General features: G+C 41.8%; 2 protein-coding genes across 5 annotated transcripts; one reads left to right on the forward strand and one right to left on the reverse strand.

Moving 5' to 3' along the window:
- Positions 1-240: 240 nt before the first annotated feature.
- Positions 241-9,108, reverse strand: LOC134099043 (TRPM8 channel-associated factor homolog). 3 transcript variants are annotated; one of them, XM_062551721.1, is made up of 8 exons: positions 8,860-9,108; positions 6,183-6,841; positions 4,868-5,859; positions 4,302-4,396; positions 3,855-4,068; positions 2,718-2,957; positions 1,782-2,119; positions 241-1,296 (listed from the first exon to the last, which is right to left on the reverse strand). In XM_062551721.1, exons 2-8 carry the CDS (start codon positions 6,794-6,796, stop codon positions 1,054-1,056), a joined length of 2,736 nt encoding a protein of 911 aa, XP_062407705.1. In that variant the 5' UTR covers positions 6,797-6,841; positions 8,860-9,108; the 3' UTR covers positions 241-1,053. The 3 variants fall into 3 exon arrangements, with proteins under 3 accessions (XP_062407705.1, XP_062407706.1, XP_062407707.1); XM_062551722.1 differs by lacking the exon at positions 8,860-9,108 and adding an exon at positions 7,934-8,083; XM_062551723.1 differs by lacking the exon at positions 8,860-9,108 and adding an exon at positions 7,214-7,298.
- pnkp (polynucleotide kinase 3'-phosphatase) lies at positions 8,380-16,524 on the forward strand. Of its 2 annotated transcripts, none has more exons than XM_062551727.1 (18): positions 8,380-8,437; positions 8,926-9,046; positions 9,180-9,226; positions 11,108-11,362; positions 11,546-11,818; positions 12,511-12,590; positions 12,859-12,916; positions 13,093-13,200; positions 13,410-13,481; positions 13,695-13,743; positions 13,905-13,975; positions 14,280-14,372; positions 14,717-14,813; positions 14,923-14,984; positions 15,212-15,321; positions 15,598-15,685; positions 15,901-15,968; positions 16,115-16,524. In XM_062551727.1, the coding sequence occupies exons 2-18, from the start codon at positions 8,926-8,928 to the stop codon at positions 16,233-16,235; spliced, it is 1,773 nt and encodes a 590-aa protein (XP_062407711.1). In that variant the 5' UTR covers positions 8,380-8,437; the 3' UTR covers positions 16,236-16,524. The 2 variants fall into 2 exon arrangements, with proteins under 2 accessions (XP_062407711.1, XP_062407712.1); XM_062551728.1 differs by lacking the exon at positions 8,380-8,437 and adding an exon at positions 8,649-8,802.
- The last annotated feature ends 148 nt before the right edge of the window (positions 16,525-16,672 follow it).

The following is a 16,672-nucleotide window of genomic DNA, read 5'->3' on the forward strand; positions in this document are numbered from 1 at the left end:
TGACAACAAATGAGTTGCATTGTCTGTTTGTCTAGAGATTTGCTGCCACAACTGCCACGTATTTGCAAGGAATAGCCCTTGTGGTAAGATATTTTGATTGTTTTGGTTGGCTGACCCACAGCAGTGGTAATTGATGCAACTGTCGTTGGTGTATGCAACTGCAGTCACAAAGCTAACGTTAGCTGAGAAGGCTGCCAGGCTTCATAGACAATAGATTCAACTTTATTGTCATTGTTCGGATTACAAGTACAAAGACAACAAAATAAATGCAGTTTGCATCCAACCAGAAGTGCAAAAGAGCAGACAAGTGCAATGTGACATACAAAGTATAGACAGGTGGTGCATAGACAGGACAGGATATGTTGTAGTGTATAGTATATATACTCACAACACGCAGTGAACACACAGTGCACATGAGGTGAAGCACACACTAACCCAGGGCAGTGAGCTGCCTGCTCAACAGCGGCGCTCGGGGAGCAGTGAGGGGTTAGGTGCCTTGCTCAAGGGCAGACCCGGTTGTTTTTGCATCAGCCAAATGTAATGTATTGTAAATGTAAAGTAACAAGTATCCTATGAATCCTCTCTGATATCCTACAATCTCCTACATTTAATGTGTCCATTTTTATAACACACTTTGTGAACTATATTTGTTTCTCTCCAAAGAGTTGTGACACCTTTACTTTAATCAACTTTTATTTAAGTTTTTGATGCATATATATGAACAAAAAAGTCATCAAAACAGCAAAGCTGCAACCACCAAATATAAGAGAGTTCTGAAATATACAGTATTTAAGATAAATTGCACTTTTAATTAATCGAACATAATGTATGTGTAAGGCTTTAGTAAGAATATAGTGCACAGTTTAGATCAAGTGTCAGAGGAGGATGAGTAAGAGTCATCCTCTAATTAATCTTCCTTCACTTCCTTGATTGTAAAATAAATATGAAGCCATGCCACACATCTTCCACAATTTCTATAGATTTTGTTTACTATAAAATCATTCACTAATAATTCTCAGCAAGCTATGAAGATCTAGCCAAGTTAAACCTCGTTCAGGCATACTGGGCCATTGGATGATCACTCCAGATAGGCAGACTTGAGAGCTTCTCCTCAGTGGTGGCCTCTATTGGCCAGCCCCAGGCTTTGAAGAAAGGCGTCAGGTTCTTGTTCACCACTTTGGAGAAGGTCTCAGCATACTTATTCATCTTGCCTTTGTTGTCTTTAGGTACTCCCTCCATGGTATGGTAGGCAGTGAAGACCTTCTTAAAGGCATCCCAGCCAAAAGTGTCTTGAAGCTGGTGAAGGAAATTGTTTCAAAAAATTATACTAGGCTTGATCACACTCCAAACCACAGTTCCTCTACGAAATAACACTCATCATCTCTTCTATACTTCTGAAGCAAGGGGCTAATTGACTCAGCTCCAACTACTTGTTTCCCATTCACAAATGTGAACTGGAAGCACTGGAGTTTTGAATGCACACATAGAACAGAGAGCTAAGTTTGACCAAAAAATACATTGGAATTGCGGACGCAACCGGTAAGTGATTTTACCAGTGAATGCCTCATATTATTTTTTATTCGTCCTGGTCAATCATTTGCTTTGCTGCATTTTCCCTTATGCACTTCCATCAAGCTAGACTGCATGGGTAAAATGATGACTACAACTTTAGAGACCATTTGCATAAAGAAACAGTCCATACATTGTCAGTACCATTGATGCAATGAATTCACTATGTACAGTATAACACCGCGATAGAAATGAAGACGCTAACTGCTTACCTGCATGTAGGTTTCCAGGGCTACCCACACGCTCCACTCTCCCAGCTTTCGGCCGCCTTGGACGTACTTCTTTGCGCGACACTGTCTGTTCTCACGACTCATGTTCTGGTGGGCTTTGGCCCGGTCCAGGCCCAGCACTGTTTCGTGCACGTAGACGGACCACAGGTTGCAGGTGCACTCTGTGGTGTTCGGGGGAAACTCCCAGACTCCTCGCTGCTGATTGTGGCCCAGCTCGTGGATGGCGCCCCACAACCCTGACATCCGGGCCTTACTGGGGTTCACCAGCTGTGCGGCTGAATCGGAGTGCATCATGACCGGATACCCGGCGTGCATCCAGCCTTTCAGAGAAACAGAAAGGTCTCAAATAAAGGCACGGGAGTAAAATAGAATAAAGAATATTGTGATCCCCTTATGCATTATTCTACACTGAAAAATGTGTATCATGTGGAAGGTAAGCATGTGCATCTATGTACAGATTTCTTTATAGTATTAAATCAAAATTGACACCTCATTCTAGTTAATTGAAGGAATGACTACTATTTAGTTAAAGATTTTTAAACATAGTTACAAAGTCCACATTTCAAAATGTAGTCACCAGGAGTCCTCCCTACCTTATGGGAAATATGGAATCATAATCTTCATGCAACTAAAGCATGCACAAATTTGAGGATGAAGAATATATTTATTTGGGAACATCTTCTGTCACACAGATGTCAGAAATGATAACAAAGGTAGGCTGTAGGATTAATACGAAGGTAAAGTGTTTCCGCAGTACATCATAGTAGACAGTAGAGGGCAGTATGCGATCATACTAAGCCATAAATCTCACACAATACCCATGGGGATAATATATGATGTTGATAAAGATAGTCACATGTAGGGCCTTTCAGCTTTCCATGAAAACATTCCAAACAGCAACCATGTAACTAAACTGACCGTGAGAAATCTGGACGTCAGCCACAAATCGTTCTTTGCGGGGGAACTTGGCAGGCTTGGCCGCAAGGTCCGCCACTCCCCTCATGATGTCATCCCACATGGAGGCCACTTCGTCTGGCCGGTCCAGACCTCGGATGAAGTCCGAGTGAAGGGTCAGGATGATGTTCTCAAACTCCAGCTCAGCCCAAGGGGCCGGTGCATTCCGGATCCCATTCACCCACTGCTCTACTGTAGTCTCCCCTACGGGATGAGGATCAGAGGAAGAAAAACAGTGTGAGCTGTGGTATTATGCAGTTCAGTACCTGGTAAACTGGTGTTATGTTGTGTAATATCATGAAGAAATAAAGAATGACATTAAAAGTGTACAGTTAATTTGCTATCTTGGGGTACAATGTTGCCATCTATAAATAAGGAATGCATTTTGAGTGCAACATTTCAAGCTTAATTTATCTTGGTCCATTGCAGGCGGCATCAAGTTGTTATAAGTCGGTTAAATTCCACCATGACAATTTTTTGACAAGGATTATAACACAGTGACATTAACCGACTGTATCAAATGATTTGCATACAGTGCTCGATTTGCTTGAGTTAACTTTGCTGAAGTTTATGGCAATGACGCAGGGGCGTGTAGTTTTGCAGAATTAGAACCCAAACATGCATTGACTTGAAATGTGATGCCACAACAAAGGAAATATAAGGGCGAATAAATGTAATAGTTTGAAAAACACCATGGCCTGCAAAAGAAGTTGTGTACATTGTATTGGATAAGGTCTGATCTACTAAATAGTCAAAATACAAAAATATTGTATAGGATAAACTGTGAGACTGTGCAGACATTAAAGTAGTTGATGGCAGTGGAGGAGGATTGAAAAGAGACTTAAAGTGGTAAAAAGTTTTCTGCTGTCTGTGGTGTTCTCGCCTTTCTGCTGGTAAAGCACTTCACAATTCCTTAAAATAGTAGAACGAAATAATTTATTGTCTATAATAAAGGCCAGGAGCATTGGCATCAACAATTTTTGGAAAAAAAAAAGTAACTCTTGAATCAGCAGCAAAGATGTCTCAAAACCAAACATCCTACTAATTCCAGTGTCATTTCATGATTTTCTGTCTTTAGAAACCAATATTTCTCTTTCTCACCAGATTTATAGTAAGGTGCTTGAACAGCCATCTGCACCACCACCTCTGCCCCCTCCACGCTGCCATTGTTTGGTGCGATCAGGTAGATGAGACCCCCCCACAGGTTCCACACCTGCACCATCTCTTTATCGACAGGAAAGCGCTCACACACCACAGGGGCTCGTTTCAGCTCATTAGCCTTGCCAATGTTATCAGTCTGACAGCCAATCTGGACCTAAGGGAGGATCATATGTTATTATTCATATATAAATGGATAAGTAAGATAAGTTACAGTATGTCAGTTATTATCATCATTATTAATCAATTCATACATGTATAATAGGTGGTTATTTGATTACTGATTTTCAGAGGTCATACAGACTTTGTTCAGTCTCAGATGACAGACCATAAAGAACATTATATTATGCATGGGCAAACAGAGGTGAAAAGGAAAGGCGGTGAACTCACGCTCCAACCCTTTCCCACGATCTCCGGTGGCATGGCCATATACGTTTTCATTCCAGGGCAGAGGTATAGGCCAGTGCTGAGCCACTTCTCCCCACCTAGAGCACACACCCAGGTCACGTATAGGAACAAAGCAAACACAGGCAAATAGGACAATAAACGCTTAAGATAATAGGAAGATTAAAAGCTTTGAATAAGTAAATTGACAATGAGGCTAATCATTTTTTTCGACTATCTTGTTCATAACAGTGACTCACACTGACGGGACTGACGATATGCATAAATCATGCAAATTTGCTTATCATTTTGACTATCTTGTTCAAAACAGTGACTCACTCTGACGGCACTGACGTTGATTTGCATAAATATTTGTTTTTGAGACCTTTTGAGCAAGCTTTTGCAGGTATTCCAGTATGTGATGCAGCTTGCACAAAATGTTTTCTAAAAATCCATTACTGTTGTGCAAACATTAAAGATAATTTGAGAAATGTTACAAAGCAACTGAAAAAAACAAAATGGAGAAACTGCTGGTTTGTTTTTGAACACCAAAGCACCAGTACTGGACTCACCTCCAGAGTTTACACTGATGCGGACCCTTGTGTTACTGACCAGTGGCATTGTAGGCTGGTTCTTGATTATGTAGGGCAGAAGGGCATCAGGGTCCTGGCACACCTTGTAGACCTGGGCGCCCACCTTGAGAAGCAGATGGTCTTTGGCGCTTTTTACGGGGCATTTGTGGCACACCTGCGGGACGCCTGCCTTCTTCACCATGTCAGTCAGCATCGACACCATTGACGTGTAAGCGGCGCAGTGGTGGGCTTCCATAGCGAGGTAATGAGCACAGTCACTCCCCAGCTTCTTCAGACAGCCTTCGTCGTGGGCTGTGAGGTTGTGGCCTTCGGTCACGTGACTGGCAAAGCGCCGGAGCAAGCCTCTGAAGTGGTACGCGTCTGAGCAGGCCTTCTCCAGATCGGGCACCTTGTAGAGCCCTGAGCTAAGGGTGTCCCCCAAAACGCAGAGCCCCATCTTATTTAGGATGTGGTTGCCGGGGTACTCGGTCATGGCATTTCTGCCAGGATGGCTTTGAGCCCAGTACCAGGCATGTCCCCCGATAAGGAGCCCGCCGCCTTCAGCAACAAAGTCCTGGATCTCCTCACAGTGAGCATCACTGTACGAGTTGCAGACGTAGACACTGAGGTCCTCTTTGAAGTCAGTCACCTTACACTGTAGTCCGGATTTGGACAGAACGGCCATTGTGGATTTAACCTGGGGTGCGATACCCACTGCCCCGTTGCGTCCTTCGTCCAGCCAGCGAAGTGCGTTGGTGAAAAACTTGGAAAGGCTCTCACGGCCCATGTAGCCCTCGTGGGTGGTCACGATGACTCGGCCCTGGCCGTAATAAGCGCCAGCGACGAAGGCCCTGCCATCAGGTGTGGTGCCAATTGGGAAAGCGAGTGGGCCGTGGACCAGGACCTCTGAAGGTATTGCACCACCCTGGATGTCAAACTCTGGCACGCCATTTAGGACGAACTCAAGGTCATCTTTGAAATTCTTTCCAATCCTGAAAAAAGATGGGGGGATAAGTATTCTAAAATCATAAGACCTAGTACATGTACCGAGCAAAAGCCTTTCGCTAAGGTGTCTTTCCCTCACTAGGTAAAACAAAAGGAAGCTTTGCACAAATGTATTCTTTCATTTTCTCTTTTTTTCAAAATAGATTTAATCCCTCAGGATCTTCCTCAGACCTGAGGAAGACACTCTGTCTGGCACCTGGTCAGCTTTTGGATGTGTTTGCACACCTTTTCTTTTCTCATACATTAGAAAAAGAAATACATTTAAAATAATCTGACATCATTTTTTCCTGATTATGTTTACAATACTTACGAAACAGACAGCCAACTGGACGGTATCTTAGGGGGCACAGGGAACACTCCAAGCTCTCCGGAATGTTCTGAAAAGTAGATCCCTGCTACACTGCACACCTTGTTCCCTGGAAATTCCAGCAGTGTGTTTCTTGTAGGATTTTTGTCTGCCCAGCTCCAAGCCTGGCCGGCCACAAGCAGCCCACCCCCTGCCTTGAGGAAGCTCACCAGCTCCTTGACGTGCGTGTTCACACTGTAAGCATCGATGACAAACACGCCGAGACCAGCTTTGAGCTCACAGACCTCAGCCTTGATGCTGGAGTAGGTCAGATTCTCCACGACGGCCTTGCAAGAAGGATGGATACCCACAGCACCTTGGTCAGGCGACTGCATTAGCCAAGCCAGAGCGTTTTCCACTACGGCAGCAAAGTCAGTGAGGTGTTTCTCGTGTCCGAGAACCACCATGCGACCTTTGCCGTAGCTTGAGGCAGCCATTAACACCTGCCCTCTGGGGTTCATGGCCAGCGGAAAGGCATGGTCACCAATCAGGACCAGGTCACAGGGAACGTGCTCTTTCTTGAAATTCAGCTGCTGAACTCCATGCATAAGTTTGCAGTATGCCTCTTCTCGCGCCATGTTTGATTTTGTAGGTTTTGATGTGCTGGAGTACTGTGTCCTTCGCTGTGAAAAAATTGAGAGCAAGCCTGAGTATTGAAACGTGAACCACTTCCTTCCATCCTTTGAAAGGTTCCAAAATTAACCATGCAAAACACTCACATTTAGGACGTGAATATATCTGTCATGATGAAGTTACACTCATCCTCACATTCATTCAGCAGGTTGTAAAACCGCAGAGTGTAACTTAAAGGTACTGCTTGCCATCCTATCAGTACAACCGCCACAACCACAAAGTGGTCATTTCGTATATAAAATATTTACTCAGAATAAGACATATCACAACCTCATCTTTTACAATGACTGTTCAACTAATCTCTCCATACAAAACAGTCTTTTGAAAACTATAACCAAATTCAAAATTAAAATTAGTCTTACTAGAAGTGAGAAAGGGATATGCTCAGATGGTACAGAAGTCCTTTAGTAAAAGAGAGAAACATTAGCCTACAGTCTAAAGCCTCGATCAAATGGTAGGGGTGGCAGAAATTATCCAATGGCCTGTTTGTTGCACCTTCAGGAAAGTTACTGAACAGGAAAACTCCCATCATCACCAGGCTGCACACACACACCCTTTGTAGGCTGCTCACTCAGGACACAGCTTGCCAAATCAAACAAACACATTGCAGAGCAAAAGACAGCACACAGACCAAAGCTTATGACCCAGACCAATACACTAACCAAATACACTCAGAGTAGCCTAATTTGAAAAAGTCAGGGAGGGACTGGTCATTTGAATATATTAGAGATGTAACCAAAGAAAGGTGTGGCAATGAAGGGAGTGTTCATTAAATAAAAGGGAAAAACATTGCGTTTAGACGGATCATGCCTAACTTTCGATCATAGCACTATGACTACCGACTGGCAGGTCGCATTGTTGAAAGTTGGGTTTGCCGAGGGCGCGGATCTGCAACTATCCCTGGCTTTAAAACTGATCCCTTCTCTGCTTATGGGGTGATGGATCGATCCCGGACTTATCTTTAAAGCACTAAGCAGAAATTAGTTTTGTTCTAAAGGTAGGCCTACTGCCAAAAGCATTGCAAACAACCACCATAGCCCCTGTTCCAGCAACAGCAATATCGAACTGAACGTTTTTCTTACATTTTCGTGGTGTGTCCTAGTCCAGAACACAATTATATCCTGCGGCAATGTGTCCTCTGATGGGAACGACACAAACTTGCAATGTTAAAAGTTCTATTGCAGAGGGAACGAAATTGCCATCAGCTACGAAAGTGGATGGTATCTGAAGAAGGCCGTTGGCCGAAACGTTACCGCAATAAATAGTCTTTCTTAACTCGGAGTGTGCGGCATCTCTCTCTCCTTACTACGTCTATTAGTTGCCTGCACCTCATTTTTTGGTGTGCGTTTACACCTCTTTTTCATAGATTTCACACACAAAACTATTTGTGGCTAATGGTTTATTTCTGGCTGGTGATTTGAATAGTTGTCTGTCAGTGGCTGTTAATTTCCAACGAGTCCCATTAAAACAGGTACAAAATAAAAAGGTGTGTTCTTTGGTTTATTATCTCAATGAAGCTAAAGCGGAACCAAACCCTCCGATCATATACATCCAGTCGGAAATGTTTTCGTGAAGATCCTTTAAAGGTAGGCTAAGTTCTTTGCGCAGCTATCTAACTACAATAAGTAACTGCATTTCCACCTTTGCCAATGCTTCGATAAGCATTAAGTCATATTCATACTTTCCCTATCAAACTGTAGAAGCGTTTGTCTAGAAAAGTGTCTGTACATTTAACCGCAGTCACTTCACCACCAACTTTTGCTAAGCTATCACATTGCTAGCTAGCAAGAACGTGCATCATCTTCCTTCGACGTTACAATTCGAGCTAACACTTCTTATTCCCATAGCAAAGTGCAGAATGTCACATCCTATTAGCACTTTGGACCGCAAAAACTATGCTATTTATGCACGTGACGGTTTTAGTCTGTGTGAATAAACCATTATAAGCAAGGTATAGGGAAATCATATTAATTAGGGCTACTATTTTAATTGTGTTAGGTGGACTCACCGTCAAGTGGTTATGAAGGAAGTTGCCTGTAAATCGTAATCTGTTTTTTGTTTCGTTGCTCTCTAGATGCAATGTATGTTGAAAGGTGTGTCTGGAGCTCTCATCTCCTTGACTGACGGGCGGGCCTTGATATTGGGCCGTGGCCCTGAATCAGGAATATCAGACAAAAAATGTTCCAGGCACCAGGGTGAGTCACTACTACTGCGTGTAACGACTGTTCACTAACATCAATCTATCTGTTAGTTGTATGAATGGTATGCATGAAGCTGTCACTGGGAAGATCCTACCAACAACGCATCCACCTCTCTTTGTCTTTGTAGTGAAACTGGTCGCCAACTATGCAAGGAGTGAAGTACTTGTCACACAGGTAACATGACACACACACACACACACACACACACACACACACACACACACACACACACACACACACACACACACACACACACCACATTTCCAAACACAGTTACCTAAATATACCATATTATAAAATGTTGTTAACAAATAATGTTATTATGTGATAATGTTTCATTGTTTATTTTCATCAGGCTGTTGATTTTCCCTCAAATGTAGTCTGGCCAACTTTTTAAATTGTTCACTGTTAAGTTAACTATTGTGTTGTTGTTGTTGTTGTGTCGCTTTGGACTTAAGTGTCTGTCAAATCCTTTAACCATAACAAAATAAACTAGAAAATGTAATTCCATGGAAGGAATTACCATTGCATGTAAATGCAAAAGGGTTGCTGACTGTGTAAAACATTCCTATTAGGTCTATAGTTAAAAAGACAGGCTACACAGATAAAAATAACCCAATTACATTTCCACTGAAATTACTTGGAAAGTCACATTTAAAAAGTGATTTATGAAAATGCATCAAAATTGTGGATATAGGCTATTATGGAAAATAACTCTTCATTTATTAGAATGTAAGACTGAAATGAAGTTGGCAACTTCAAACGAGTTGCAAGAGCTGACACTTTAGTAGCCTACAGTGAAACGACTGGTAGGATAGCTTATATAGCCTTCATATCTACACTAATGCAGGTTAAAAGTAGGCCATAGACTTAGACACCATTGGAATACGGAATACAATTTCAAACAACGCCAATCAACTATGATGCAGCAACAGGTATGATATCTATAGCAAATGTAACGTTAGCTTAGCTTAGGCTACAGTAGGATATTTGTACAGGATGAGCTAGTATGTTCTTCGAAGTGTCTCCAGGTGTGTGATTGTCCTAATAGGAATGTACAAGCTGTTAACAAAGGTTTTTAATTTGTGAATGATACCGAAAAACCTAGCCTGGAGCAAGTTTGGTTGTCGTTAGCTAAATACAGTGTTAGATTTACGTTGACGTTAGGTTAGATTGTCTTTAGCTGTTGATAACGTTACCGAGAGCAAACCGGTTACTGTAACGATAGGCTATAAACAAATCAAGTTAGGAGTAGCCTAAAGCCCCATTCATGCTCAACGTAAAATACGGATACGGATACGTGTGGAGTGTTTCACACGTTCATTCCGTTGATTTCGTCCGTACTTTGACACGAAATTGAGGGGCTTATGATTACGGATGAAACGGATGAAACGTTGCAATACCGAGCACTACCACACGAATACCACACGAAAAAGTGGGGGCGCTATGCATTCACACGTAAAATACGGACGGAGGTATGAATACACCACCGGATAGAACGTGCGTACAAAATACGGACGTAAATTGCCACACGTTGAGCATGAATGGGCCTTAACAGGAGACAAGACGATAACGTCCTGGTTTACAGCAGCTATGGCATGGTAGAATGTTTTCATAGCTGTTAGTACTCAGTACGCAGCTACAGTTTAATGAGTAGACAAAACATTCAGGTTGCAGTGGCATGGCTTTAGTTTGGATCAAAGATCCTTGATTACTGACAGCTGAGCACTGACGTAACAATTAGTCTTTGCCGCCAAAGGATCTCAATGTAAACTCTATGGGAATTTTAAACTCTTTTATCGTAAATATCTCAAAAAGTATGAAGTTCACAAATGTCAAAAATACAATCGTCAAATCTCCGTTACAAGATTTTTGTAGGAGTGCTTGAATGACGTCAAACGGTTAAGTGGTTTTAGCGTTATAAATCGTTGATTTTGGTCGGAGGAAGAATAATTATCCCGATAATAAAAAGAACAGGGATAACAGTACATTGCATTTACATGCAATGTAATTAAGTGTAACTCACAGTAAAAGTCTTAATCTATAATCACACAGCTGGGTCCTAACCCTTCATCACTCAACCACGAATCCTTGTGCCGGGGGCAGTCAGGCATTCTGTCTGAAGATGGTACTCTTTACCTGGTCAATCAAAGCCACCCGTTCACTGTGCATTTCACTCAACACTCCAATGGCAGCAACACCTCTTCCTCTGCTCAGAAAAGGAAAACAGAAGAAAGAGGTGGAACAAATGAAAAGAAAACTGCCCCTAAACGGAACATACAGGATTTCTTCACAGCATCCCCCAAAAAGGTATGGAATGGAGGCAAAGACCATGTAGATAGATAGATAGATAGATAGACAGATACTTTATTGATTTCCCCAAGGGGAAATTCAAGATGTCATGGCATGGCATAAAAAAAAAATGTGTAGCATAATTGAACATATGGTGCAACACCAGATCAAATATCTGTGTATTCTTCTCCTCGGATGTAGTCGGTGAAGAGACCTCATAGCTCAGAGGAAGATGAATGGGAGCAGAAGCGTGGCCGCACCGAGACTTTCGACGACAACAACGACGACGACTCTGAGAGGCTCGCAGAGGAGAATCTGAGGAAGCTGCAAAGTTTTGCTGAGAAGGCCAGCTCTTCTCATCAGGCACCAGCGAAGACGACCCAGAGCGGGTCCTCAGCCTGCTCCAAGAGCCACTGGAAGAAGATCGGCCATCTCATACTGTACACTGCTGCAGGTGTTAGAGGAAGTTCAAAGGTGAGACAGCAGAGAAAAGCGAATGTTTAGGTCTATGAGTGATGACCACTTAGGTCTAGTAATTCACCTGACTCTCCATGTATTCCTGAGCATGAAAAAGCTTGTTGTATTTGAGCACCCGTTAGGTGTCTCCATCTTAGTGACTGCAATCTCTTTTTCACAGATGTCTTTGAACCCCAAACCTGTTGAATATCAGTATATTATTATTTGTTTCATATGTTCGGGCCACGTTTCTAATCCAGTATAATTTTCGTAAAATTAAGCAAAGCATTCTTCACAGTCCACTAGATATCAGTTCAGGGTGCATTCACAAAAACTCAAGGGTTGGTACATGTGCTGGCTTTGTAAATGGGAATGGATCCAGCCATAAATAATCCAAGCCAATTTACACAGGACCTAAAAAGCGTGCTCAGGATAGCTCTAATATCAATCTTTCATGGAGTTCATGGAGATGGAAATCAAATTACTGATTGCGTTCTGAGAGAGAGAGGAATAGACCATTATGTCTGATATTCCGATATGTGTTCTGCATTTCTCACTAGTAGGTAATTTTGACACTAAAAGTATGCTCCTACATTGTGACCCTCTATGATATCTGTACTGTTATCATCAGCATAGACATACAGTATATACATATCTTTGGTTATCAGTCTTTAACTTATCAACAAACCCATTTCTCTGCCTCATTTCAGATTGCTGGTTTTGACATTGATGGCTGCATCATCACAACAAAGTCTGGTAAAGTGTTTCCAACAGGACCAGATGACTGGAGGTGAGTTAACCCGTAACCCGCATGCTCGACAGATAGCTTACCATCCAATTTAACCATCAGTGCCAGTGTAACTAATGAATTGTAAAGGCTTGTGAAATACAGATAATGACGGAAGTGTTTTGATAGTTGGATGTATTCACGGCAATAATGTTTGTGCCCCTCTGAAGGTGAATTGAACCCATTATGTAGATGGCTTGTTTCGTATTGAAGATTGTGTGTGCTCATGTGGTGCGTCATTTAAACTATTGTGTTCTTATTCCTTTTGCAGAATTCTGTATTCTGAAATTAAGCCGAAACTTGCCAGTCTGCTTGGATCAGGTTATAAGGTGTGTATTCTGTTGGCGACTCAAATATACAAAGGAACTTTGGCAATGAAAGGAAGAATAATGAAATGCCCTGAGTTTTTTTTTGGAGAAGATAAAAGAATGAGTGAATGTGGCTGTAACGCTATACAGGATGGAAAACAGTTCAAAATGGAAAATGTTCTCTCAATGTCAACCAGGTGGTGTTTTTCACCAATCAAATGGGCATAGCAAAGGGAAAACTGAAAGAAGAGGTGTTTAAATCCAAAGTGGAAGACATTCTTGAAACACTACAGCTACCTGTTCAGGTAAGTTTAGCATCACCTTTTATGTGCCTATATGGTTTACAATACCCTGCTTCCTGTATGAAAATGAATCTGAGAATTATTAAAGCTATAGCTGAGAATTATTAAAGCTATAGCAAGCTATTACTCACAACCACTTAATAGTAGTAGTTTATCTTGGTGAATATATTGCACAAATACTTATTGCACACTGACATGCACTTATGTTTTAGGTATTTATTGCTGCTGGTCCAGGAACGTTTAGGAAGCCAGTAACAGGAATGTGGAAGCATTTGTGTGAAGAGGTATATGGCAGTCAATACTCATAACTAATTTGAAATACTGTGCTAACACTATGGTAATGTGATCTTGTATTGCTCATTAGAGGGAAAGGCAGTCGAGTAGTAGCAGGCTGTCTTCTAAACACTGAACACTGCCCCCTGGTGCATGTAGAGAGAGAAGAACCGGGGGAAATATTTGTGGTGATACGATTTGATGGTGTTGTTTGTCTCATACAGGCAAATGATGGAATCCCTGTGGACAAATCGCTGAGTTTTTATGTTGGAGGTCAGTATTTTTTAAAGAGTGCGATTGGAATATCATCAGTAATAACACCTCACTTTTTAACCCTAAATGTACTGTATGAGCCAGAAGAGCCTGATCACTTACAGTAGAATGCCCAGAAACACCAATACTTGAACATACCAAATTGTTGCTCTGGTCACCAGATGCAGCAGGGCGGCCGGTAAACTGGGCCCCTGGGAAGAAGAAAAAAGATTTCTCGTGCAGTGACCGACTGGTAAGAGAGGAAGCTAGGCTGTAAACCGGCCTTCCGCACAAAGTCCAGGAGAACATAGATATAGGTTATGAAAAGTCACATTTCCTTGGAGCTACCATAAAGCATGTCTAACATCTTCTAGGGTCAACAGTACACACACACACACACACACACACACACACACACACACACACAGAGTAAATAACTATTATTTTCCTCAATCATTGATCTCTATAATACATCATATCTTAGTGGTGACAGAATATGACAGAAAAGTTGGCGCTTTCATGTTGAATTGTTTCCATCATGTGGCCCAACCCTCCAGTTTGCCTTAAATCTTGGACTGCGCTTTGAGACTCCTGAGGAGTATTTCCTCGGCTGGAAGAAGGCACCCTACAGTCTGCCCACATTTGATCCAGTAAGTGACTCTCCTATGTGAGGTTTGTAACCTGCCAATGTATCATCTTTTTACACAACAAAACATGACATTTTGCAGTTGGATATATTTCATCAAAGCATTACTCCGGAGTTAAAACAACCTAGAGTCTATTTACAGTTGTTAACAAGTTTCATATGTTTGATTGAGAGCAAAATGACGTTAATTGGTGGAGTTTTTTCGCAAAGAGTAAATAGACCCTAGGTTGTTTTCTACTCCAGAGTTACACTGTAATCTCTGGGTCCAGCACCTGTATTTGCTGGAAGAGGATATTCACTGTGTGTATTGATGATTGTGGTTGTACTGTCTTGAATGGTTTATCTCAGAGGAAGCTGGATGCTAATGGACGGCTGTACGACCCCCCATCAGCCTCTCTCACCTCCAGCACGCCAGAAATCATTGTGGCTGTAGGATTCCCTGGAGGTAGGTGTGAGCTGTTATTTGGGTGGTTTAGTTTTTCCTGGTTTTGGTGACATGATTGCTGGAGCACCTCCTAATGCAAAACCTCTCTCCTCTTTTGTCTTCACCTTAGCTGGGAAGTCAACCTTCTTCCATAAGCATATCGTACCAAAGGGTTACACTTATGTGAACCGAGTGAGTCGAGCAATACGTTTACACATTCAATTACACATTATCTAAGGCAATTCACTGTGGCAAGGGAAATGGGATGGGATTTGATTTGAATATGATGTTTTATGAAATAAGGTTCAGAGCTAATGTTGCAAGATTTAATTAATACACAAATCACCTGAAAGTGCCTTAGTTCATTAAAAGTGATGTATTCATTTTTGTTCTTCTAATGCTTCTGTGGTGTCACCAAGGACACATTGGGTTCCTGGCAGAACTGTGTGTCAGCCTGTGAGAAAGCTCTGAAGCAAGGCCACAGTGTTGTCATAGACAACACCAATCCTGACCTCGAGTCTCGTAAACGGTACAGCTGCCACCACAACACTGTCATCACCACCACCCTAGCCAAACATAGCACGCACAAGTTAAATAGACATAATGCATTGTCAATATGCATTGTCATAGTATTGTGCATGACTGGTCTTTCATTTTGTACATTGCACATACATACATATAATAGCCATAAATGGCTATGTACATGTATTTGTGATATATCTGAATGATATCTATTTGAAATGTCTTTTTTATTATATCTAGTTAAAACTTAAAAAAAAAACCTTCCTGATATTTTGTACTGCAGGTACATAGATGTCAGTATAAAAGCTGGGGTGCCTTGTCGCTGCTTCAATTTCTCTGCCTCTATGGAACTGTCTAGACATAACAACAAGGTGAGTGCTTTTATTCATACTGTGCATTTCAATCAGGTCTGTGGCATCCTCAGGTTTTTGTTTGTGCACCGTTGACGTTGACACAGAAATAATAAACACACCAGTGTTATACATTAAATCTACAGTATATGCTGCTTGAAAGTAAATCTAGCCAGGAAGCACAAGGATACTGCCAGTAGCCTATCATTCAAATGGTTTGCATGTTTATTTTCCAGTTTCGGGAGATGGTTCCCTCTGACACAAAACACATGATTGTCAATGACATGATCTTCCACAGCTACAAGTGAGTAGTCTTGATGATGAATGAATAAAGTTAAAGTGAATAAATATTTCAACCTAGCGAAATAATTTGCCATTTAACATATCTGTTTCTAGTTTGGCCATTGTGCGTTTATGGTGTTGGTAACAGTATTATGTATTCCTCATCAGGAAGAAGTTTGTAGCGCCCAGTCTCTCTGAAGGCTTCTCAGAAGTTCTGCAGATCCACTTTATCCCTGCTTTCAAGAACAGCCAAGAGGAGGCTCTCTTCAGGCAGTTTAGTGAAGGCTGAACACAAAGCCGACAGAAAGAGGCGCCCAAAGTATTGCAGTGTTTGGAGGAATAGGAACAAAATGTTTGGTCTAATCTAGTCACTTTACTACACCTCCCCAAACTCCACGCAGGCCTTTCTTATTTTACACCTTTTTTCTACTCCACAGTACCGTCCAGGTCAGAAAAAGTGTAGATTATTTTGTGAGAATTTTAGAAAATCATGTAAATGATTTGGATGTAGATAATGAATGTAGAGCTGTAGTTGTAAACCTATGTTTTAGATGATTACATTAAAGTGATTTTTCTGAGTCTTGTTTGATGTGTGTGTGTGTGTGTGTGTGTATGTGTGTGTGTGTGTGTGTGTGTGTGTGTGTGTGTGTGTGTGTGTGTGTGTGTGTGTGTGTGTGTGTGAGTGTGTGTGAGAGAGAGAGAGTGTGCATATACAATACTGTTAGA

Source organism: Sardina pilchardus, chromosome 13, assembly GCF_963854185.1.
Source record: "Sardina pilchardus chromosome 13, fSarPil1.1, whole genome shotgun sequence".
Lineage (NCBI taxonomy): Eukaryota > Metazoa > Chordata > Actinopteri > Clupeiformes > Clupeidae > Sardina > Sardina pilchardus.

Bases quoted from the DNA above. Each gene is read 5' to 3' on its own strand.
- LOC134099043 (XM_062551721.1), bottom strand. From the start codon at position 6,796: ATGGCGCGAGAAGAGGCATACTGCAAACTTATGCATGGAGTTCAGCAG. The intron at 2,120-2,717 runs GTCAGTTTAGTT...TTTCTCTGAAAG, and splicing joins TGACGTCCAGATTTCTCACG to GCTGGATGCACGCCGGGTAT. The intron at 1,297-1,781 runs GTAAGCAGTTAG...TTCCTTCACCAG, and splicing joins CCCTGGAAACCTACATGCAG to CTTCAAGACACTTTTGGCTG.
- pnkp (XM_062551727.1), top strand. From the start codon at position 8,926: ATGCAATGTATGTTGAAAGGTGTGTCTGGAGCTCTCATCTCCTTGACT. The intron at 14,985-15,211 runs GTGAGTCGAGCA...GGTGTCACCAAG, and splicing joins GTTACACTTATGTGAACCGA to GACACATTGGGTTCCTGGCA. The intron at 15,322-15,597 runs GTACAGCTGCCA...TTTGTACTGCAG, and splicing joins GACCTCGAGTCTCGTAAACG to GTACATAGATGTCAGTATAA.